This window comes from Cucumis melo, chromosome 7, assembly GCF_025177605.1.
Source record: "Cucumis melo cultivar AY chromosome 7, USDA_Cmelo_AY_1.0, whole genome shotgun sequence".
In the NCBI taxonomy this organism is placed as follows: Eukaryota; Viridiplantae; Streptophyta; class Magnoliopsida; order Cucurbitales; family Cucurbitaceae; genus Cucumis; species Cucumis melo.
Genome location: NC_066863.1, coordinates 14434523 through 14460995, shown reverse-complemented (window position 1 = coordinate 14460995; position 26473 = coordinate 14434523). Strand labels below are relative to the sequence as shown.

The 26473-nt window shown below is 31.4% G+C and overlaps 1 protein-coding gene and 1 long non-coding RNA gene across 3 annotated transcripts; one reads left to right on the top strand and one right to left on the bottom strand.

Annotated features, from left to right (window-relative positions):
• Positions 1 to 6601: 6601 nt before the first annotated feature.
• Positions 6602 to 26145, bottom strand: LOC103495737 (protein DETOXIFICATION 27-like). 2 transcript variants are annotated; one of them, XM_017046295.2, is made up of 8 exons: positions 25713 to 26145; positions 25086 to 25627; positions 24910 to 24996; positions 22317 to 22373; positions 13757 to 13995; positions 7429 to 7547; positions 7224 to 7313; positions 6602 to 6773 (listed from the first exon to the last, which is right to left on the bottom strand). In XM_017046295.2, the coding sequence occupies exons 1-8, from the start codon at positions 26124 to 26126 to the stop codon at positions 6717 to 6719; spliced, it is 1605 nt and encodes a 534-aa protein (XP_016901784.2). In that variant the 5' UTR covers positions 26127 to 26145; the 3' UTR covers positions 6602 to 6716. The 2 variants fall into 2 exon arrangements, 1 of the variants encoding a protein (XP_016901784.2); XR_007822547.1 differs by lacking the exon at positions 6602 to 6773 and adding an exon at positions 9823 to 9894 and having other exon boundaries at positions 7283 to 7313.
• LOC127150319 (uncharacterized) lies at positions 7555 to 10360 on the top strand. The gene is made up of 2 exons (XR_007822548.1): positions 7555 to 9785; positions 9892 to 10360. It is a non-coding gene; the product is annotated as an uncharacterized LOC127150319 (long non-coding RNA).
• Positions 26146 to 26473: the final 328 nt, after the last annotated feature.

Below are 26473 nucleotides of genomic sequence, written 5' to 3'. Positions count from 1 at the left end.
GTTTTGAGACATTTAATTAAGAATTAATTGATTTTCTTAAAATATATATATAAAAACTAAATACTGTTCGGATAAGAGGAAAAAAAAACGTTGTTTGTTTAGAGATATCTTTTAATTGCGTAAGCTCCACGTCACAACCAATAATTTTCTGATTTCTCGGATTCGGCCGGGGATTATTAGTTATAAACAAATCCTATTAAATTCCTTCAGAAAAGAAATCGTATTTAAGTCAACTTACTTTCATTTTCTTTTTTCCTTTACTTTTCCAAAAATAAAAATAAAAAAAAAAGGCCAAAATTTGTAAACTTATGTTTACATTTTTAAATATTAGTTTTGTGGATTAAAATTTTAAATATATATAACTTATAAATAAATATGCTTTTGATTAAATTAGGAATAAAATATGCTTTTAAATATATATTGTTTTGCTAATATTATTATTATTAATATTTATTTTTTAATTTTATAATTGTAAAATGTATGAAAATTTTATTTGTTTTTTGTCATATGGATATGAAAATTTGTGACGGAAAAGAAGTGATGTTCATTTATGGATATTATGATTTAAATTTCATAAATACATGAAATTTCTCATTTTGAAAAATTAATTAATAAATTGTTCATAAACAAAATATATCAACAATTTTATATTTTAAAATGAGATTGAATAGTGTTTTTGTTTTTTGAATTTATTAATTCTTTAGATACATGAAATGTCCCACTAAACGTCCATGATGAAGATCAAAATATCAAAGTTTGATATTTTAGTATTCTTGAGGTGAATAAAAAAAAATAATCTTTTGAAACAAAAAATAAATACCATTATTCTAATGGCTCTCATGTCACTTATCTACAATTCATGTTCATCTTTTTTTAGATGTGAATTGATAACCATGAGACATTAAAAAAAACAAATTTTGGTAATCATTTTTATGGGTGTGGTAGGGTGCTAAACACATTCTTTACACACAATTGACTTTCGAAAATTTACGTACACCATTTTTTTTTTTTTTTGTGACCAACCACACCTTAATATGGTTGGTGGTGATTCAGAATTTACTATTTATTAAGATTAAATAATCGAGAATGTTGGTCACTCCACGTCGCGACAGACGTAAGAAGGCAATGAGTATTCAATTTGTTTGAGAGTTTCTTTCATTTATTTATACTTTTTTGTTTGGAATTAAATTTGCATGTAAAAAACTACTTGTTTTGATTCTTGTTACAAATTCTCTTGATATTCCCTACTTATTATTTTATGTTTTCAAAAACGATCTTCATAATGAAATATAAAATTGTTAGTTCAATGTAAACGATCGTGAAAATATTCAAAACTAACGTGCTTCATAATGAAATACATAATGTCTTAGAATAATACCTACATCTTCTAAAGATTCCTTCTTCATATGGAAAGATAGAATTCTAAAGGAAATTTTACAATCAACTAAACAGTTCACACAAAAACGATATTTAGAATACTCACCGAAACCAAGACCACTGAGACGATATTGACATAGTAATATAAACGACCTTAATTGTCAAAGATGATGAAGAACAGAAACATTGTTGTCAAAGATGATGAATAAGAGAAAAAATGATCAAGATGAAATATATATAAAAGATATATAAAAGATGACATGAATAACTCAGAAACAAAGTTAAAAAATCGGGAAGAAGAAGAAGTATCAAAATTGAAAATTCCTTACAAAACAGTAAGGGCAAATATAGAATTCTGAAAAAATAATCACCCTTAATAAGCTTGTTATACAGGTCGTAAATATTTTCCAATTTTGTTATATCTATGAAAATTTCCCTTTAATTAACATTTAATTTAAATTATATCTAAATGATACCTTCCATTTATCTTATTGTTAATTGAATTAATAGCATTAAACTAAATAATTAATTAAATTTTTAATTAATTAATTACTAAATTGAGTATCTTATCTTTACTAAATTAAGTATCTTATATTTAATTTATTCCATATTTGAATCATATTGATATATAAATGTCAGTCATAAAATATAGTTTTAGTGTGTATCACATACGCATTAAATTTGAACTTATAGTTTTAAAATAAATCTAATTCACGTTAAATTAATATTTGAAATTCATTCAAATATTTTATTTTCTCATAAATTAATTTTGAATCATATTCAAAATTAAATTTATATAATAAAATTTAATTAAGAATATATCTATAAAGTTTAAGAACGGAATTTTGAACTTTATTAGTTAAAAAACACAAAATTGATATATTTTTATTCTCTTATATATAAACAAACTATAAATTAATTATATTTAGAGTTTGTTTAAATATAATTACATTTAAATTAAACTTGATTATATAAAAATTTGGATATGGTTGAAAAGTACATAAGTTTAATTAAAATATGAATTGTATCCGATGTAAGTAGTTAATAAAAGGGAAATAGCATTAGATGACAAAAAAAAAAATTAGAAAAAAGCAGTTCATAGCACCTCTTCTTTACATATTGCAAATATGATAAATATAACAAGTAATTACATATATCAGATGACTATAAGAGGGCAATCAAAATGCTATCAGAGGGCTATTTGCTTTTAAATTTGTTATTTTTGCAATCTAAAAAATGTAGTGACATGGACTCTATTATCATAAATTGTTTTTCTATTTTTGCAAACGTCCAATACTGCAAATTTAGCTTTTTTTAACGCACATAAATTTTGATTTCCTGATAGTCATGGTAAAAGACCATCAAGAAAAAATATTTTTCTTGATGCAATGGTTATCTTGACGGTCTTGATCGTCAATAAAAAATCTCTTATTTTATGGAGACGTGCAAAAATGGTACAATACGTGAGTTTTTGGGTTGCGATTCTGTTAACGGTAAAAAACCATCAAGAAAAGCATTGCTTGATGGACAATACATATAAAAGTTATCATATTATTTGAGAGGCATTACCCATCATGAAATTATGGAAAAACAATTTTGTTTCCTTTGATAGGTAAAGGAATAATGAATTTCTTTGGTTTCCTTGATGGACAACGACAATCGAGGAAAACCTTTCTTGATGGACATGAACCATTGAGGAAATAAGCAATTTATTCTTCAAATTGTTTTTCTCGATGGACCACGACTATCAAGGAAAACATTTCTTTATGGGCAACAATCATCAAGGAAAATATAAAATTAACATTTATATTTATATTAATTGTTTCACTTACTTTTTGCCTATATTTTTTTATTTTATTAATGGCATTTTTCTATAAAAGTTTTTGTTTGTGAAAATTTCCTTTTCTTAATGGAGTTGGAAAATTTTGACCCGCTTCAATTTTTTTAATTGTTTGGTGAAAAAAAATTATGACGGAAACCAATCCCTCACATTTTAATATAAAATATAATAAATAAATCAATAATAATAATAATAATTAAAAACACAAAAAAAAATTAAACATGAGGTAGGTGGCTATTCCTAATGTTTTTCAATTTTGTTTTTTCAAAAAAAGTCAAGTTTGCTGGCGATATCTCAATATTTGTTCGAAGTTTAACATTTTAAGTTGCAACAATTTTAACAATGGTTGCCCTAGAGTTGATTGCAACAATTACTTATAACGTTTAAAAATGTCTCAAATAAATAAATAAAAATACCTCTATTTAGTAATATAACGTTTTAAAAAATGTTATATCATATATACCACCCACTAGTTGCAACAATTTCTTTTGTGTTGAGTATATTTTAATTTATACTTTGTAACTTTATTTTTTTAGTAAAAAAATTGATATTATATTGATTAAAGTAAAATCATTTTTTCAATCTAAAAAACATTTACCATTTTAGTTAGAAAAGAAGGGTTATCTTCGAATTTTGAATTTTTCATATGTATATTTTAACAAAATAGGTAAATTTGAAATTTTCATATATATATTTTAACAAAATAAGTAAATGGTAAATGTAACTCCCCACCGCTTATTTTCAAGCCTATATTTTAGTGCAATATCCATTCTATTTTTAGACCTAACATTTTGTATCTCACTATCTTCTTAGTGGTTTTAATTTTCTCTCTTCCTACCTTTTTCCATGCATTCGATTTCTCTCAATACTAAAATATTTTCATCTCTAGGTTCTTGATACTTTCGTATAAGTTTATAACTTTCTATTGTTAATTTTATTTTCTTGATTCAATTTATGTTTCTTAATGATAGTGATCTTGATTCTTAGTGTTTTTATTAGAGTTTCTAATCTCTCTCTCTTTTTTTTTTTTTTTTTTTATTGTTGATACAATATGTATTTAGGTTGTGATGATCTACAATTAGAATTTACTTTCTTCTTTGATCTTCGTCAACTGATCGCGTTTCTACAATTTTTTTATTCAAGCAACTCCTTTAGTTTCATACCATTTTTTTAATGGTATTTTTTATTTGAATAGTGGATTCTTGTTTTTTTTTTTTTTTTTTTTTGTTTCTTATGGATTTTTACCACTTCTTCAAAACTATTCTCACAAAGGACTAGATAAAGCATAACATGTAATTGAATTATAGTATTATGCTACAATCCTTTTATCTTCATTTTTTCTTTTTCCTTGATAATGTTATATAAGTATAATATATTGTTATTATACATAAGAGGGCAATATCTTCCTTTTCTCTTTTAGTTTGAGTTGTAAGTGTGCCTTAAAGGTAAATTGAGACTTCCTACTATCGCACTTATGTATAACCTTTCTTTCCTCAACTAAATTGGCTATCAAATTTAATTAAAGTGATATTGTTAGTTTTTATATTTATATTGTGATAATAACATTTTGTTTTATTCATTTGTTAATAGGGACAAAGAAACAATCATCAAGATATATGGCGGCTAGTTCAAATGAGTTTCAACTTTGAAGACTTGTTGATGTTTAAGTAATTTTGGTTACAAGTTTATTATTTTTATTTTATTAATGATGTTGAACAAATTTTGTACCAAGTTGTTGATACATTTTTTATTTTGTTAAATATTATAATATTTGTGATTGTTGGTATTTTGCAAAAGTTGTTGTATAGTTGTATGTATGTGGATTTTTCATATTTGAAATTTATGTAATTTAACGTTTGATTAGATGAGGTTGCATATATGAGAGGGTCATAATGATCCATACATACTTTTTTTTTTTTAATTTTTAAATTGTTATAGTTGATGGTTTAAAAACATCAACAAAAGAGTTTAGTTGACGGTACAAAACTGTTAATTAATATAAGGATAATACTTGATGAGCAAAACATGTCAATGAAAATGGTTATCTTGATGCACTTTTCCATATTCTTGACGGGCAAAAAATGTTAGTCTCCTTTCTTGATGGTCAAAATCATCAAAAAAGAGTTTTTGATGCTTTTGTTTTGCAACCAAGAAATCTGTTTTCTTGATGAGCTTTTCATTGTACTTGATGGACAAAAAACATCAAATTTCCCTTTCTTGATGGCCCATACCATCTAGAAATGGTTTTTTTATGACATATGTGACCAGTTTTCTGGATGGACAGGCTTTCTTGGTATCTGCTTACTTCATGGGCAATGACCACCAGTGTAGATAATTTTTGACATGATTTGCATATAAAGAAAAGGTCAAATTTGTAGTAGTGGTCCCTTAATAAAATACATAATTGATATATTTTGTTATCTTATATTAAACAAAAATATATCAATTCTATGTTTTCTTAAGGAAAAATTTCATAAATATATCAAACGGGAAAATATTTATGACACGTGTAACAAAATGAAAAAGCTCATGAAGTTGACCATTCTTTTTTAAATATTCTAAGTTTGTCATTCCATTTTATCGTTTTTCTTCTCCTCTTCCTGTGTGATTTGTTTTTCTTTTCATCGTCTTTCTTCACTTCCGCCTCTTTTTCTTTTTTTCAATCTGTTATTTGATTTAAGATCATGTATCAAATATAAAAAATCTATTTTTCTTATTTTTTTTCCAAACTGTTATTTAGTTGTTCAAGATCGTGCAGTAAATATAAAAGATCTTGAAAAAAAAAAACGTAAAAATAGTCAAATCTCAATAATCGCCTACCAAAAAAATCTTTAAAAAATTGTTTAGATTTGGTCGTGTACAAAAAACTTAGGGATCATGTAGCTAAATCTAAACGATGGTGTGAAAAAAAATATTGAAAAAAAATCGTAGCCCAAATCTAAACAATTAAAACAACAAATGATCGTGTAACCAAATAACGATGATGTAACAAATTGTTTAGTCAAATCTAAATGATTGTGTACTAAAGAATCATGAAAAAAAAATCGTTTAGATTTGGTTACCCAAATCCAAACGATCAAATCTAAACGATCGTGTAACCAAATTAAAATATCGTGTATAACATTGAAAGAAAAATCGCTTAGATTTGGATAGCCAAATTTAAACGATTAAATGTAAACGACCGTGTACCTATATTACGCGCATTGTTGACGATGTGGTTAACAGTACATTTTTATATTTTTCATCATGGGCTTGTGAATTTTTTTCGTTTTCAGAATTGTTCTATACAACATAAATATATTTTGTGGTTTCGTTATATTTTTTAAAATACCCCATTAATTAATAATTTATATCGTAAGACTTTACAACTTTACTCTTTTAAGAGATACTCTACCAAAAGTTCATTAATTTGGGAAGCATTAGATAGAGAAATGTAGGATTGCTTTAATTTGTACTTAATTAGAGCAACAAAAGGAGAGTATTAGAAGAAAGATATATGTCAATGCTCTGGAGTTTCTTCTTCCCACTTTTTAATGTACAAACTTGCTCTCTCTGCCTGCAAATCAATAGAATCATAACAGTTCGTTAACCTTTATGTTGTCTATTTAATTCATAGGTCCTCCAACTTTAAGAATTGTCCAATAAATATCTGTGCTTTAATTTTTGTATTTGATACAATATATCCTTCCAATATTCCTACGGTATGTCTAATAAATCTTCGATAATATACAAATATTTCTCCTTGACACTAAATTTAAAACTTAGAATTCCACTTTAAACATAAATTTCTATTTTATATTAAACCTATAAATTAATTTTAAAAGTTCAGTAAATTTATTGAACATCTTACAAAAAAAAAGAACGGATTAAATTTACCTCGGATAGTTTTATAAATTAAGAAACTAAATTAAGTTAAAATGGTATGTTAACTAGTTTTTTTTCATCTTTTATCTTTTTTTATTGTCATATATATATATATGTGTGTGTATACACTTTCAAAGCTAACCTCTTTATTCCAATCACATCGAATAGTCATGAGGCATAATATCAATGTTTGAATGGCTGTTCCACCAAATATCATTCCAGCCCATATGCCCTAATCAAATTTCGTTAAAAGAATATCATTATTAGTTAACATAAATAAAATCTTATAGAATATAACAAATTTGAATAAATAAGAAACGAAAGTAATGGGAAAATAAGAAGAATACCTTCACTCCAAGGTTAAAGCCCCAACCCATGAGAGACCCAAGAGGCAGTCCAATTAGGTAATAACATCCTAAATTCACGTACGCAACATATGATTGCCACCCAGAACCAACTGCCACCCCTGCTCATTTTAATTTTAACCCACAATTTTACGTATAATTCTACTTTAAAAAATAAAATTCTAAATAACCATAAAAATATTCACTACTATTTATATCCACCAAACAGTCTATCATGGACCACATTTTCATAATTGATTTTTTTTTTTTGTTTATAAAATTATTAAATTGTTATTTGATTTTGAAATTTTCCACTTTCGTTTCAGAAATCTAAATTATTGTTTATTATTATTATTATTATTATTATTAGTGATGAAGAAACAATAAGGTTAAAATTTCCGTCCTTTTTCTAGAGTGTTGATGAAAATTGTTAAAAGCTTCTAACTAATTCTCCCACATCAGTGTTCTTTTGGTGAAGGGAAATCTCTCACCTCTCAAACGAGTAGCGGTGAGAAGACAAACCAATAGGGTATTAACAAGCCAACAGAGGCCACAAGTTCATCTCCCCTTCTTCCTCGCATTATGCATCCGCAGATAACCGTATGCTTCGTTCTCAACGGTCTTGCCTCAAGGCCTATAAAAGCCTCTCTTTGCTTCTCTTCTCAACACACAACAAATTCTTCTTCTCCCATACTTCTCTTTCTCTGCCTTATCTTTTCTTCTCTCCAAATTTATCAACTTTCAATTTTACAAATTTCAAATTCACTGTAAGAAATCATCCGGAGATATGGCATCATGAGTTAGGCCCTCACCCGATGCACAATTTGTGGTTTAGTGTCAAGAGAGGCAAAATTTCCAACGTTTTACTTAAAGCGTCGAGAATTCCTCAATATATCCCGACGCTTTAAGTAAAGCGTCAAGAGTTAGGCTTTAAAAGATCCCCCCCTTCATAGATCTGCGAAGAAGGGGAAAGGATGGGTAGAAACGGAGTGCGTGAGGGTTGCTCCTCCGCTGTCAAGGTCGGCACCACCGTCGTTGTTAGTGTCGGTGCATCATCGTCATCAGTGGTCGCTATGTCCGCCACCGCCACTCCCTCCATCTTCGTCTCTGTCACGACCTCTTAGTTGGAGATAATTCAAAGTTTAAAACCCTAAATATAAACTCCTTTGAATTTGTTCTTAATTTCTTTTTCTACCAGTGAGTTTCTTTTTTTGTTCTTACCTCTCCCAATATTTCTTCTTGATTTCTGTTTTTGTTATATTTAAAAGTTTGGAATGGGTTGTGATCGCTCCTCATGTTCTTGGCAACGATGGTGAGTTTAATTTTGATCGCTCTTCTAGGTTTGAATTTTTTAGGTTGGTTAGCGGAGTTTTTGAGTTTTGTTGAATGTTTTAGTGAGATTGATGTGGGGTTTTGGTGAGGCTTTTTACTCTCGTTTTTTTTACTTTGCCCACTCTCGTTTTTTTTACTTTGCCCTTTCCTATAAAGATTTGTGGAATATTTGATGCAATGTTGTAGGCAGAACTTTGTTTAAGGTTATTTGATGCTATGTGAATGATAAACAATGATTGAAGGTTTGTGCCACAAATTAACGTAGGGAGTATATTTTTTTAAAAAATATGTTATCCTATGAAGATTTGTAGAAATCTAGAATTATGGATTGATAAGCAAAAGAGTTTTTTTTTTTTTTTTAATACAAGCATCTCTACTAGTTCTATCTATTTGAATTTAGAACTAGGGATTGCTTTTATTTATTGGTTTTATTTGCTTATGTCCATTGCCTTCTAGCTAGTTCATGAGTGAGTTAATGCTTAAAGTATGGTTTTGGTTAGAAATATGGGTTGTTGGTTCATCTCTAAAGGATTCATTTCCTCGATTGTTTAATATTGTATCTCTTCCTAGTGGTTCAACTTTTGAAGGTTGGGATGGTATTTCATGCTCTTAGAATATGTTCATTAAAAGCGTACTTAAAGATCTACGTACATTTGGGGAATTTTACGATCCTTGTGGAGGTCACTTTAGCATAAAAGATACAATCCTTTTAGTAATCAATTTAATAGTAAATGACATTTGAATGTCGGATTGTTTGAATTTCTAAGCCTGTTATATTGTGGTGTTTTCAATCGTAGATTTTCTTTTAATTCTTACTAGGTATTTTTATTCATATTCTTTATTGGGTATGGAGTAAATTGTTCTGAAGGTTTTGTTTAAAATTCCTTTTGCAAATTTCTGACGTCTAGTCTCATTATCACTCAACATATTGCAAAAGCTAGGTGTTGCTAGTAGAAGCATGTATACAATCTTTGGTTCTAGATGCTTCAACAGGTTAAAAGAAGTAGCATTCGAGTTAATTTTAGAAGGTAAATTATGGTTTTATTTTTCTTATTGTTTACTTACTGCTAGTGTCATCTGCATGGTTTGGATTTTTGCCTGAATCCTTGTATGTTTATGCTCGTCTGCACACAGAAGCTGCAAAAGAGGAAGAAGATGATGAAATGGATGGTTACCGAAATAATGAAGATGATGACAATGGAGATGGTTTCGATAAGGAAATGGATGGCTACCCAATCTGTATTGTCAATATACCTTCCGTTTAATAATAGAAGGTATTTTTTTATAAAAAATACAGGATCTCCCTACGCTTCCTTTTGTGCGTCGGGAGATCCTCTCCCAACTCATTTCGCCTAACTTTCATCCCAACAGGCATTTATGTGTCAGGAGATCCTTTCCCGACGATTTTGCATATATCACCCAACGATTTTGTGCATCGAGAGATCCCCTTTTCGGTGTAGTGATTTAACGGTCTAGTTATTATTATTCCTTCCTTCCATTGAAGGTAGAAGGTTTTAGCAACAACAATTTTAAGATGTTCAATCTGCTATGATGGTATCAACATTATATGAAATTATGTCCTCTGAATTCAACTATTCATTCATATTTGAGGGGGCAAACTTCAAACGATAGAAACAAAAGATGTTGCTCATCCTTGTTGTCAGAAAGATTGTTGATGCATGTGTAACGCTCTGAGTTTAGGAGAGGAACATGAATGAACTGATATCACATCTAAAGGGATCCTAAGGACATAAAAGTAAGATTAAGAAAGAGTTAAAAGAATTAAAAGTTACTACGTATACCAACAAGGTGCACCTTCCTTTTTGGTGACTTGATTATAAGAACTCCAAAATTAAGCGTGTTTAGCTCGGAACAATTATATGTTGGGTGACCTTTTGGAAAATTTTTCTAGAATGCATGTGAGTGAGGACAAAACATGCTGAAAGTACTTGTCGCACGGGATGTATGGGAGTGTCGTGGATCCATGAGGCGTTATAGCTTGCACCTTAGAAAAAATGCTTGTTCCAAAAGAAAATATCAATGAGGAACAAACTAAGGCTACTTCTAATTGGGAAGAAAATTAATATTTTTTTATGCAAAAGCTTTATCTTAAATGGTCTGACTAATGAGTTGTATAATTAGAGAAATTAGTCTAAGGTGCCATGTCGAAAAAGTACAACCCGAGGAGGTTGGATTATAGAAATATGTTGTCAACCATTATTTAAGGTTCAAAATAACGGATGACAAATTAGTGGAGGTCTGATCCTATTAATTGCAAAGGATAGCCCACAAAAAAATTAGTGAAAATATGTCCCTTGACAAATGATTCCAAATCGTCGTTATTATTAACAAGTTTCCCCCTTGTGAAATGATTTCAAAAATACATTGATGCACAAAACCAAGGAATTTTTCTTGAAGAGTTTGATAACTGGCTAAGGATTGAGAATGAAGCCTGAAAACAGGACAGAGGGGCAGGTAAATTTTGTACCAAGGAGGCCCCCCCTAACTGTTGTGAAACCTTAACAGAAGCAAAAGAGAAATAAGAAGAAAGCCAAATCTGGGGATCCAACAACCAAAAAAATAAGAAGAAATAGAAACACATGTCAAGAGAAACGATATGGTTCATTTGTTATAATTCTAATAAACTTGAACATATGGCTAAGATCTATATGAACAAGAACGTTTTGCTAGTTAAGGCAAACTTGTTAGAAAAACCGTTAATTGTCATGATTATAAAAGTAAATATGATCAATGGTTCCAAAGAGTGGTGGATAGATACTAAAGCTATGTGTAATGCCTATCACAACATTAGTCTTTACATAACTTATAATGAGATTAAGGATAAAAAATTCTATTGGAAGATCACCACTAGACGAAGGTTGCTGGCAGCAAGGAAATAGAGTTGAAGTTTACCTCTGGGAAGACCGTCACACTAAAGGAAGTCTTGCCGACTCCAAAGATAAGGAACAAACTGGTTTCGAACTATCTCCTCAACAAAGTTGGTTTTACTTAAACAATAGGGGCAAATCTTTTTACTTCAAGGAAAAAAATAATGCTTTTGTAGGAAAGGGTTACGTCACTAATGGCATGTTCAAAGTTAATCTCAAGATGAATAAAGTCAAATCTTATGTGTATCTATTGTGTTTTATTAATGTTTGACATGCTAGACTTTGTCATATTAATAAACAAATAATTAGTAACATGAGTAGATCAGAAATGATTCTTAAGTTATCCATGAATGATTTTAAGAAATACAAATTTTGTAGTAGACTAAAATAACAAAAAATTTGCATAAATCTGTAATTAAGGAATCCGAGCCTCATTTAATTCATTTTAATTTATGTGAATTTGATGACATCTTGATGTTAAGTGGAATACCTAGCCACACTAGTATTCTTGATAGACTCACCTATGTGAATGTGGAGGTGAGAGCTACCTCCTATGAAATTTTAGGCAAAATTTCTACAACATTCACTAAACTGAGATACACATGTTAGGCCTTAGAGCACGGGCTTTCCAACTGCAACCTAGAAATGTTGTATGTGAGATTTTATTAGAGATAGAGTTCAAAACCAAAAACTACTCTAGTATATTCTGAATCATCTACACGACGTAAAGATTCAATTCGTAAGGCACACACTACAAGAAATTGGGTTCTCCTGATGCACAAACCCACGTCGCTGAAACCAACATCGAAAGACAAGTGTTTTCCTTGATGCCATATCCCCTACGTCAGTGAAGTTCGCATATTTCGACTCTATGAAAACGACATCGGGCTAAGGTAGGTATGTTTTGATGCCGGTAACATTAACATCGAGGAACATGTGACAATTAAATATATATTCGATTTTCCCCTACGCCTTTTAAGAGACGTCAGGATAAGCTTCCATGTCGATGCTTGTGAACAAGGCACCGGGAAACATCAAATATGTTATTTAATCGTCACACTTTCCTCGATGCCAATTAGCAAACGTCGAGACTGGGGATCCAATTGTCAATGTTTTTAGATTCAGCGTCGAGGGATAGGAAACATTTAAATAATATGTATATTTGCTTATGCAAAATACTACATAATGATATTGCTTGACGAAAAATGTTTGTATATGTTTTTTAAAATTTTGAAGTGAGATTGTTGAGCAAAATTGTTAAAAGTGCTTCTTTTGTCCCACATCGATTACTTCGATGAAGGGAAGTATCTTTAAATTACCTCTCAAATGGGCTTGGGTTTCGAGAGGTAGGGTTAAGAAGATATATCAAAGGGAGTATGGTTTCTTATTGATATGATAAGCCAAGAAGAAGAAAATAATTTTTTTATTATTACTTTAATTATTTTCTTATTTTGTTAATAACCAACAAAGGCCATGTGTTCAACGCTCATTCTTCCTCGTGTTACGCAAAGGCTTTGCTTCTCTTCCCAACACACAAAAAACTCATCTTCTCCTTCTTTGCCTTCTATTTTTCTTCACTGCAAATTTATATTTTCTACGTACCAAGCAAATATCAAAATTATTTTGAAATGATGTTTTCTTTGGACGATTATTTTATGTGTTGAATTCATCGTGAATATTTTTCTTTTAGTTGTTTTATCCTGGAGCAACGTAACGTCTTTCAGAACTGTCATAAACACATAGTCGAATAACGTCTTAAAAAGAACGAGCTTTGCAACTCAGCATTTAACCAGTTTTATTTTGCAAATTTCGATTTGACAGTCCAGTTATTATTGTTTTTCTTTTCATTAATGGTCAGAGGTTCCAACAGCAACATAGCCACCATCTTCCTTTTTGTGGCCGAACTTTTTTTACTCTCTTCCCAAATACTTTTATCTATATATTTCTTTTTATTTTATTTTCTTATTATTTAACTCACTTTTTTTCATTTCAAATTAATGCATTGTCATACAAGTTTGTTCTTTCAAAAATAATATAGAAGAAAATGTAACAATGAAATAAAGTTAAAAGAATGAAATAAAAAGCAAGTGTATATATAAATTAAATGATACCTGAAAGAACAAGTTGAACACTGTTAAGTAAGATAGTGAATGCGAGGAGCATAGTCAACGTCTTGACTTCTTTTAGAATTACTTCACTAGAAGTAAATATCAAAGCGATCTGACTGTCAAATGTTATAATAATCATCCAGAAAAATATCCCAATAACGATTGATGTCCCCACCGCCACCATTGTCGCAAATTTTGCTCCTTTCCCATTTCCAGCTCCTAGTTCATTTGCTACTCTCACGCTAACCATTGAGAACAACAGTATTTTAAGCAAATGAATTGATTTGCACCTTCTAATATACATAAATCAATATTTTGATAATATTACTTTAGATATTTAAAAAAAAAAAAATCTCTTCTCTTTGAACAAAACTCGATTAATGTCAAACATACCTCTATTAGAAGAGTAACTTGATCTCTTCCTCTCCATTGAGAGTAACCAAATTAAACATTAACTAGCTTGAATGACTTTTTGATATATTAGCCCAAAATTGTGTTGAGACGTTTTTTTTTTTTTAATGAAAATGACTTTCATTGAGAAAGAATGAAAGAATAGAAGGGCTAAAAAAATTCAACCCACAAAACCTCCCCATTAAAGGAAGGGGGACAAACTAAGTACAATGTGGCCGATAGTATAGTTACAAAAGACCTTTGAAACCAAAGCCCAAAGAGACATGTGATATCTAACTAAAGACCAAATCTCACTATGCCCCTTCTCTCTACCCCTAAAGACCTTATCATTCCTTTCACCTTAAATATCCCAAATAATCGAACACACCTCAACACACCATAAAAAGTCTCCCCTGTAAATGAAAGGCAGATGGAAAAGGAACTCCTCAATCTTCACTCTAACACGTATTCCTCCAGTCGGCATAGCTAAGATCAAACTCTCGAAGGAAAGAGCACCAAATAGCCCCTCCAAACTAACAAATATCCTAAAATAGGCCATGATCAAGATCTTCCTCCACCATTCGACACATCAAATAGCAAAAAGGCCTGACAAGCGAAGTCCTCCTCCAAACAAACCTATGAACAGTGTTAACCCAACCAAGTAAGACTTTCTAAATAAAGAACCTAACTTTCTTAGGAACTATTAATCCTCCAACCCACATCGAAGACAAACTCCTTAAGGGGAGCGGTACTACAAGAAATTTTGGATCTCCCAATGTCAAGTTACATGATCGAGAGAACAAGCGTGAGAGATAGGAAATCTCCCAACGCTATAATCAGAGTGTTCAGGCATACTCGATATCTTCACACGACCAAATCCACGTAAGGAGATATGGGAGAACTCTCGACGGTTTCAACTAACAAAGCATCAGGAGTTTTCCCTTTTTTCCGACACTTTGTTGAAAGCATCGAGATTTCTCCCATTTCTCCCAACACAGATTCGGCTGCGTCAGAAGTTTTCCTTTAAAACCTCACCCGTCATCTTTGGAAGTCTCGCAACTTTGTAAAGCCTCCCCTATTATGAGAATTCTAATTCCATATCCTCCTCAATTGAGGCTTCATGTTCAACTTGCTATAAACTTCGCATCACGTAGTGGGTTTCTTCCCTGGCTGAGCACCGACCCTAAATCCAGTCTATCTGGCTTCCCCCCGTTTAAGAAACTGGGAAAAATCTGGTGCAAGAAACGAAAAGCAAAAATTGTCATCTTCGATTGTGTTTCTGGTGCCGCAGTCCTCGAAAACCGTTGTCCTTTTCTGGTGTCGTTGTCCTCTCCCCTTTCTCTTTCGGTGCCACCATCCTTTACTCTGTCTCTTCCGCTATGTAATAAGCTAGATTGTATTTTTCCCTAAAAGTCCCTTTGTTCCCTAAAATCAAGAATGTTATTTTCTAAACGGAGTCGAAATTGCCTAATGTCTTGTGTTTTTTGTTGCGGAAATTGGAAATTTATGTTTGGTATGAATGTTTTCTTTTGCTCGTAATTTCTACTTCGGAATTTAGGGCTTTGTAATTGGTTATATTAAGGCTTCGCATTTTGTTTAGAACAAGTTATAGTTGCTTGATAAGCTTGAGTTATATAGGCTTGGAGCTTGGGGCATTAGGGTTTTTTTTCCTGTATTCATCATTTTAGCAATTGTAATCTCTTTTCCCTATTCTTCTATCTTGAATTAACGAATTGCAGTTGAGGTGCTTGATGAAATGCCTAAAAATTATGCCAAGGAATGAAAACAGAAGGAAAATATTTTAAACCTAGGGGCAAAGTTGCCCCGAGATGAAAAACAAAAGGATTTAAATTTTAAAACTCAGGACAAAGTTTCCCCGAGATGCCTCAGAATGAAAAAAATAGAAGAAAAATGTTTTAAAACTCGAAGCAAAGTTGCCCTTAGATGAAAACAGAAGGATAAGGATTTTAAAACTTAGGGCAAAGTTGCCTCGATATGAAAATAGAAGGATAAGGATTTTGAAACTTGAGACAAAGTTGCCTCGATCTCGGAGGAACTTTGTCCCATGTTTTAAAATTCGTGGTGATCTTACGGAAACTTTGGCCAGATTTCTAAAATCCTTATCCTTCTTTTTACATCTCAAGGCAACTTTGCCCTGAGTTTCCTTTTGTTTTTCATCTTGGGAAACTTGTTAAACTATACCCTTCCGAAGTTCATCCTTATATCTAATATTTCATTAAATATCAAGAGATACTAGTTTAGATCCTCTCAACTCCATGTTTGCTAACTTTCATTAATCAAACCTATTTATCTTTTAGGTCTTTAACGACGAACAAGGATTGAATCAAACTTAGAAATAAAATGTCAGTTGAGTATAGAGAGAGGGTTTCCCAATTCTTAGAGGTTGCAAAGTTAACTCAATTTGGGAGTCATTAGAAGGCGTGGAGCGACATCTATTAACAGTTAGAATATCCCCCTCCTATATAGATTAGGTATATCATGGAGAGCTAGTAAACTTGCATAGAGGTTTAGCAAGAGTAAATGAAGAAATTAACAACCTTTTTGAAGAAAATGAAATGTTGAATCTACTTAATGAATTACAAGTTTCAATTGAACATGAAGAAGAAACAGAAGAAGGTTTAGATTTAGTTTAAAATGCGTTCATCTGTTTAATTTTGGTTTTTGTGTCTACAGGTACTATGGCATTATTCCCCAACAGTGTCCACAAGTTTGATTTGTTCCAGAAGTTGAACATATTTGATTCACTCCCACAGGATCGTCCTCAGTGGGTGACACTTCAAGTTAGTCTTTTTACTTGGATGACACTTTATAAGCTTACATGAGTTCGTACTAATACTATTTTACCTTAGATAGTTATGACCCCACTCGTAGGCACACATGAGCACTCCCGAAACATGGAGTTGGAGAAATTTGTCCACAAACATGTAAAGATTCCAATCTCCATCACACAAGGAGTGAAGAAGCCAATCTCTCCACACGCTGTTCGGTTTAGCAGCACTATCAATGTTTTCGTGAGAGATACATTTCCAGTCTGGTGTCTTAAGTTTGCGATGTTCCACCATAATATATTGAGATTGTTAAGGACTTCTTACAGATAAGTTTATTATTTTACATCCTAACCTACATATATAGAAACCTAATCCATATGTTTTTTATTTTGTAGCATCGTGCTTGATTTCACAGATCATGCACTTAGTAGATTCGTTGAACATCAAATCTTAACATCTTTAAAAGAACAAATAGGAGACTTGCATAGACATTTTAAGAAATGTAGCAACCCTAAGCAAGCATGTGCCAAACCACCTACTAGATTGAAGAATCATTTAAAAGATTGGTACTTCCTTTGCGACCATTATCTAAGTCTACAATTTCAGGTGATTTACATCGTTTAATGTATCATAATTGCATTATTAGTACTTAGGAAAGAGCAATCAATAGCAGTCCAACCTGAATTTTTTGGGTTGGGTTGGATTGGATTGACCCTTACATATTAAATCGATAGGGTTTAATATTTGCTAACCCAATTACTTTGTGTTGGTCCATATATTTTCTCAAACCCGGCTCAACTCGACTTATTTACACCCCTAGCAATCAAGGATCAACAAGGCGAATAAAGGGAAACAACCATATAATCTCAGTAGCAGGTCCAAATCGTTCTTACAACGATAACCTGAGCTTAGTGAACAACGAGGTGAACCTTGGGACGTGTGGAGCTATTCAAAGAAACGCACGCCAATAAGAGTGGCCAGTTGGTGAATCAAGTAGCCGAGGATGCCCATGTAAGGTTATCAGGTATTGTGGTTTATTTTCTTGTTTAACTGAGTGCATAACCTATTTGTGTGCAGAATTAAATGATGGAATTACTATCCACACCCACTCAAGAAGGTTCCTAACCACTATTCGGGGACAAATATGCGATACAGTTTTGGGTAGACACTCAGGCTATTCAAAAGGTCTTAGTTAGAACCCCAAACCCAAGTCAATGAGGGGTGGTATCAGTTCATCAAGTTCAGTGTCTCAAGAAATGCACGATAAGGAGGTGATGGAACTAAGAAATACTGTTGAAAGCTCGCAATCCCATATTAAAGAACTTAAAGAAAGGAAAAGACATATGATTGAAGAATAAAGAAGAACATCAGAGATGTATGCTCGACAAATGGAAGAAATGAAAAAAATGATTAAAGAAATGATAGAAGCATGGAAAGAACCTTGAACTTAAGGTTTTTTAAAATTTCTAATTGTTTTTTTTATTGAGGATAGATGAATTTATTTCAAATGATTTGTTATGGCTATTCTGTAGTTATGGTAGCACTTAGTTAAACTTAGCTTTTGAATTCTGACTATTGGTTCTGGCTATCTTTTAATTATGGTAGCAAGTTAAACCTAGTTTTTGCATTCCAATGATTGTTTATGTATAAGGAGTTCGTATATTTAGTCTCTATTGTTGTTACATTGTAGAAAGAGTGAAAGTTGAGAGGTCGGGTTGTTATGGGGTATAGTTTGATGATGGAGTGAGTTTGAGGGGAAGGGGCTTAAATGCCACTTTCAAGGTAACTGTTACATTAAGTGGCACGCTGAAGTGAGTTTATGTGTAAGGAGTTTGTATATTGAGTCTCTATTGTTTGTTACATTTATAGAAAGAGCGAAAGTTGAGAGGTTGGATTGTAGTTTGATCATGGAGTGCATTTGGCAGGGGGGAGAGAGGGGGAGGCTTAAACGTCACTTTAAAGGTGTCAATGTAATTGTTACGTTAGATGGCACGCCGAAGTGAGTTTATGTGTAAGGAGTCAAGGTTTAGTAATTCTATTGTGACATTTGTACATAGAAAGAGTCAAAGTTGAGAGGTTGGGTTGTTTAGGGTAGTTGGATCACATTGGGTTCCTATAAGATAGGTTGATGTTGGAGTGAGTTCTATGGGTTGTTATGGAATAGTAGGTTGATCATGGAGTTGAGTTTGATTGTTGTTAGTGAAAAAGTTTTGGTTTTTGGCATCCATTTTGATTTATTTGAAGTTTAAATTATGTATTTTACTTTCATGTGATTGTAGGTGTGAACGTGTTCGAAGATGACGTTTGGCAATGAAAGATGATGTATTTTTCTTTTTTATGTATTTGTTTCAAACAAACATTATTGTAAGAAAATTTTTTACGAAATATGTTCTAATTTTGTAAATTAATACTTATATGTTCTAATTTTGTAAATTAAACTTTGGTATTTCAATGTAGTTATTAATTTTGTGATTATTTTATTTGAAATTTTTATTGAATTTAAATCGAATCGAAATTAAAAAAAGCATCACATGTTACAAAAAAATGAAGATAATAATTGAAAAAAAACATCATCTCCCGATACTTTTGGACTGACGTCGAGATAGAGACATTTCCGATGTCGTATTAAAGCGCGTAAGGAGTTTATACTCTCGACGCGCTTCATCTCAGCGTTGGGAGTTATGAATTCTTGACACCGCTTCATGTTTACATTGAAAAATACTCTCCCAACGCGTTTCTCCCGACGGGCCTCTATGCATCGGGAGATCCTTTCCTGACTATGATTAAGAATCCAAACACAAGCATTCTCTCATCCCCTCTCCAATGTCAGTGAACCACTCAACTAAGCAAAGAAGAGACGCTACATTTATCATTTCCCTAGTGGTCAAGTTATGGCAGAACCCGAGAGAGAAAGACCTAGAACTTTGTAAAACTCATTAAAAGATCCAAGATTGTACGGTTTTTGGATGCGGAAAGATGATACAAATATGAAAAAACAGACCAAATAGAACTCTCCCCGCTCATCTATCCTCCCAGAAAAAGATGTCATTACCATCTACCATAAAACAAGAAACAAACAAAAAAAAAAAAAAAGAAGCTCAATAACGAAATATCCTTTCAAGGATTTCGGAAAGTGCCTTTAACCCCTCTTGTAGTCCACTCGAAAGGATGAAAATCGTGCTTGCTCACAAAGATCCTATGCCAAAGAGCATCATGCTCAAGATGGAAGCGCCAAAGCCACTTTTTACCAATAGAGATTTGTTACGAATTCTAAGATTACCAATCCCTGATCTCCTGAGTCACGGAGTGCCACACCACCTCCCAGTGAATAGTTTCTTTTGGTTCCTAATACTCTTCATTTCTAGAAATAAACTATCATAAAAAAGAATAAAAGAGAAAATTGCAAAAAAAAAAACCATACCATAATGGTAGTCGAAATTATTCTCCTAAACTTTTAAATTTAAAAATTGATTTCTCAAACTTATCGAAACTTAAAAAAATGAACTCTCAAACTCTAATGGCAAGAATTTTATTGATTATATAAATTTGAGAATTCAATTTTTTTATTTGTGGGTCAAAATTTTACAATTATTGTAAATTTAAGAGTCTAATTTTAACACTTTAGAAAATTAGAAGACTAATTGTTATTACTGAAAATTTGAGGGTGAAAGTACAACTACCAAGTTAACCCTCGGTGAATAATAACTTCAAGTTCAATCATAGTATTACTATTTGTAATTGAAGGTGTGAAAATGGTAACCCTATATATATAGTACACCATTTTATCTTCTTTGTTCTGTTTTCACATATTTTTCGAATAAAATTAGAACTTTTCTTTCTAAATCAGACATTCATTTACATCATTGCTTTCGTAGGTTAGACAATGCCATCCGTTTCCTACCTTTCTTGAAAACCCAATTATGTTTTAGAAGTCTAATTAGGCAATAGCGAATACTCACTTTCAATTCATTATTAATGAAATAAATGCTCCTATGGCTTAGAAAGCTAGATAATACTACATGACAAACCGATTATAAATATTGTACAACTTTAACAAACACGGTTTGAATTACAAGTTTAATGGAAATGGTTAAGTTTGATATTTAAAGTTTGAAGACAAAACACAAAACCAAAAGCTAGAAAGAGATCTGAAAGTTAATTCATGCAATTTCACATGTGAACCCAACAACTAAAGTAACTATAATTAAAATATATACAATTATAACACAGACATAGGATGATAGGAAGGAATCTTCTAGAAAACTAAAAGGAGAAAAAAAAAATAGTAGATTGCCGTATCAAATAGAAAAATAAAATCTATAGAATGAAAAACAAAAACCAAAATATCACCAACGTCGAAGGTCAATATACCATTTTTTTTTTCTCTTTAGAAAATAACAAAATGAACTAACTTAAAAAATATTAAATTTTTAATAAAACATATGATAGAGTTATCTATAAGTGTATGTCTACCAAAAAATTAATAGATAATTAGGTCTAAAGACCATTCCCTTTTTTACTATTCAATTTCATATTTTTATTATTTAAGATTTTTTTTTATATAAATAAATATATACCTCTTGAAAATAAAAAGAGAGGAATTGGCATGGTAAAGATTGAATGAGAAACACGTAAGAGCCGCTTTATCCACAAGAAATAATAATAATAATAATAATAATAATAATAATAATAATAATAATAATAATAAAATGAAATAAAGGATGAATGAGCAAAGACGTGTGAAGCCATGTGACGTGGTGTGTGCAAAATGAAGAATTCAGTTCCAATCCAAACACTTGTGCGAACCATACAAACCCTCAAGCTCTCATCCTAAATTTTCAACTTCTAAATAATTCATAATTTTCTTGACCATGAGGATTTGCAGTTAGACTCGAAATCTTAAGATTTTCACAAACATATGACATCTTAGGATTTAATAGTATTAGTTAGATGCATGTCCACTATGTATCTAGAGATGTCTGAATATATGTCTTTTTGGCAGCTAGAAATTTCTGTTCTAGATTTTAGAATTTTATGTCAAATAAATATAGTTACATATAGATTAAGATTTATGGGCATTAATTGGTTTATGACCAACCATTGTAATGACACATTAAAAGGTGATTACATTGTAGAAGAGAGAAAGGAAAAAGAAAAAAAAAAAAAAAGATGAACCATAACTATAGAAAGTAGATATAGATGAAGATGATTTGAGAGGGTAGATATAGGGGTGAAGATCATGAGTATGTTAGACACATGTGATGTGATGTGATGTGATGGCAGACATAGGCATAAACTAAACAAGTGACCGATGATTTTCAAATAAACATAACGAGACACAAAGTGAAAAGAGTAAACATAGAGACAAATACGTAAAAGAATACCCGGATCCGACGAAAAACGCCAATGGAATCATCATTTCCCAGCCGTTGATGGTCATACTGTTGTAACACAAACGCACCAGTTGTTGTATAATATTAATAATAAATATTAGCTTCACCATCAAATAGAAATACATACACCAATTTCGGAACCTATAACTCTCATCTATCATCTCTTTTCTCTTTTCTCTTTTTTCTTTTCTTGGCATAAATTTGATATGTTACTACCCATATTTATCAGCTTTTATTATATATTGCCTAAATTTGAACATGTTTAATGCCCATATCTATTTACCACATTTTTATATAGGGTTAAATACATCTTTATACTTTTAATTTTGTAATTTCCACCATATCAAAAGATGTATAACCATTCATATACTTCAATTAATTTCATGCACATTTCGTCTAACCCTACAACATATGAATGTTAAATCTTAAATTTTAACACAAATATGAATTTATATTTTTAGTTTTAACCTGCTGTGTCAATTTAAATTCTAAATTAATAATGATATAAATTTAAACCTTAAAATTAAATAATACTAACTTACAAAGCTTATAATATAATTAATACAATATATATCGATCTAATTAACGTGTAAATTGACAACCCTAAAACCTAATGTTTAAGAGTTTAAATTGAAATTTGTCCTATATCCTATCACAAATGAGTCATTACATTTTTTTCTATTAAACTCTTGATTTATTTGATAGGAAAATTGTCAAAAATAGAATGTTTGACAAAATTTTGTACATCATAGAAAATCAAGTGTAAAAATATTTATCTTTTAGTGATTTTTTTCTATGCAGGGCAAGTATTTAATCAAATTTTTCTGTTTTTGAAAAAAAAAAACTACACATATATCATAAACTTCCTAGGAACCTAATTTTAAGAGTTTAAGAATAACCTAAATAACTCGACAATCCAAACTACCCAACCTATTTTCAAATATGGGTTGGGGTAGGTCTGGCTGGGAGTTGAAAATTTCGGTTCAACCCAACCCAACCTGAATTAAACGCAGGCACGCACGCTTTTTATAAATAATAGTAAAGTTTGTAATTACTAATAGGTCACAGTCAGTCTCGGTCTCCCTCTAAGTTCTCCCCTACCATTCTCAGGTCTTAATATCTTTGGCGCCTTCTCACTTCCATTTTCAGGTCTTTATACTTACAATGCTTATATATTTGAACCAAAGTTTTTTATTTGCACGCCTTTTATATCTTAAGGGACCATTTGGATCGAAGGAATTGAAGGGTACATTGCGAGGATTTAGATTTTAAAACTCGGACAAAGTTGTCCCGCTCGTGGAAGAACTTGGCTCCGAGTTTTAAAACTCGAAGTGATTTCTGGAAAACTTTGCCTTGAGTTTCAAAACTTTTTCCTTATATTTTTCACTAACTTTTATTCTTATTGAAAATTGTATTCTTATATATATATATATATATATATATATATATATATATATAATTATATGACATTATATAATTTCGTTTTGTGTTTTTAGATAGTATCAAGTCCTCTATCACATTACAAACATGATTTATGGGTTGTCGACATTACAAACATGATTTATGGGTTGACAATTTTCATCGTTAGTTGAATACTTATATTTTTGTCAATTCATTTATTTTATTTAAACTACTTACTTGGTATGTTTTTTGAATTTTCATGACAAATTTGTATGCTTTGGATTCTTTAATTGATTTTAGAAGTTGTTTATATTTGGCTTCTCTTATGTTTAAGAACTTTTTTATTACTTTATTATTAAAGTTGTGCTCCATGAATATTTAAGAATAACTAACGTTTGGAATGTTGAACTTTTATGATTGTTTGGAACTTTGAATTTATTGATGTTTGACTTCTTAGATGTGTGTATTTATCGATATGACAGGTACAACAATTTTAAACTTTACAAACATTAGAAATGAATAATAATACAACATGAAACCTAACCCAAAATTAAGTCCATTTTCTCTAATTAATAGCTTACACCTTTTTTTTTAAAGAGTTAAATTCACCCGAAATCTTCAAAAGTCCAATAAAAAAACTAAAAATAAATAAATAAGACAATTTTTTTGTTTTAATCTTTTTTAAAACATTTATAGGAAGTATACATAAATTTTAATCGTACAAAAGTGATATTAAAAATCTATTTTTTCACTGACATGGAACGATAACATTTTCAAAATATAGAGATTTACATGAGTCCAGCTTGCTAATAAAAATTAAAATCAATCAATAAAATATTAGCATAAGAGTTGGATTTATCGAAAGACTTCTATGTTGATAAGACTCACAAAAGTTAAGTTCATTAGCTATAGACAAAAAGAGTCCCTCGACGACAAACTTTTATGCAACCTTTTTGATGTTATACACTTTATTATTATTATTATTATTATTACTCCGACTAAAATTGTTATCTACTATTGCTATAAAAATCAACTATATATGATTTTGTGACAAGTCTAAATATTTTATGAACTCTTAGGGTTTTGACAACTCTCTCTTTTTCTTTCTTTGTATTTTGGTAAAAAAAAAAAAGAAAAAAAGAAAAAAAAGATGGATAACAAAGAAAAGGGTTAGATTGGTTACCATACGGACAAAGCGTCCACCGCAAGTTTAGCATTGGCTAGATTCCCAGTCATCACTATTAATATTCTGTAATACCAATTCTCCAAACTGCATAACATTTCAATAACTCACATCAAAACCAAAAACAAATCCAGAAACAGAAACAACTAAAAAAAAAAAGAAGAGTGAAAATTAACCATATCATGACTCCAGAAGCAGTAGACAATTTGGCAAACTCCCAAAGCCCAGAAAAAGCCTCAACCGAGAAACCACTCCATGTGCGAGGACACCCACCACATATGGTGTAAAACGAAAGCCCCAACACCAAAACCCACCACGATATATTAGTCGTAATGGCTGTTCCAACCAACCCAAGTTCAAGCCCATACACAAACAACCAGCTCACCAAAATATGAACCACCAACGCCACTAACGAAACATAAGCTATCACCGCCGTCTTTAACTGACTCTGCAGGAACCTCTGTAATGGAAACTGAATCGCAAAGCTAAAGTGCAATGGCAAAAACATCACCGCCACTTTCCCTGCCATCTCTGCCAAATCCGATGGCTGCCCCAGAAGCTTTAAAAATGGTGTTGAAAACAAATAGATGGGGAGAGTCAAAATACAGCAAATGAACAGAACAATCCATGACCGCTGCATGTATATCCCCAACATGTGGAATTTCTTTGCTCCATAGGCTTGCCCACACAGCGTCTCTAAAGCACTGGCCATACCCAACTGGAAACAAAAAAAGAAAAGATACATGAGAAAAAAGAAAACTAATACTTCATGGAATGCGGAGAAAGGTGTTGGATGAAATTACCAAGAGACCAAAGTCGAAGCCGACGATGACATTATTGGCGATGGACATTGCGGCGAGTTCAAGATCACCTAAATGGCCAGCGAAGGCTTGGGTAATGACCAACATGGAGTAGGAGGCGACACGGCTGAAGATTGCAGGACCAACGATGTGCCAGAGCTGCTTGGACTCCACCCAGATTCTTGTGGAGAGGGACGATCCATTAGCATCATCTTCCTCGATTAGTTGAGGCTTTGATTCCAAAAGGGGTACGTTAGATTCAGACATTTTGAGAGAGAGGGAGAGAAATGGGCAAGGGAAATAAATAAAGGAAAAAGGCGGTGTGAAGTTACATTGGTGCACGCAAGTAAAGATGGCGGCGGCTGGCTGACTCCTAACTCCTAAGGCTGAGGGTGCGTGTATTTTCGGCGTTACCATCAATACCCAATTATTGGAACAAAAATCAAATCTGAATTTCCTTCCTCTCTGTATTGTACAATAAATTCGAGGTGAATCTAGCTGGTGAGCTTTTTCTTTACTGTGTGAACAGAGCTAAAAAGACGGTATGACCATAGAGTATATTCTTTTAGTCTCGAGTTGGAAGTTCAATATTTAAATGTATAAATTAAATTATCAACCGGGAGGTTTGGAGTTCAATATTTCATTGTATAGATTATTAAGGGGAGGTTTGACGTCAATTTTTTATTGTATAAATTATCGATGGGTAAGTAGCCTATAGATATAATAATCAAGTGTTACCAATATAACCATTTCTATGGACAAAA

Bases quoted from the DNA above. Each gene is read 5' to 3' on its own strand.
- LOC103495737 (XM_017046295.2), bottom strand. From the start codon at position 26,126: ATGGTAACGCCGAAAATACACGCACCCTCAGCCTTAGGAGTTAGGAGT. The intron at 24,997-25,085 runs GTTAATTTTCAC...AATGTTATGCAG, and splicing joins GCTTCTGGAGTCATGATATG to TTTGGAGAATTGGTATTACA. The intron at 13,996-22,316 runs GTATTCTTTTAC...CTCAATGGTTAG, and splicing joins GCGTTTTTCGTCGGATCCGG to CGTGAGAGTAGCAAATGAAC.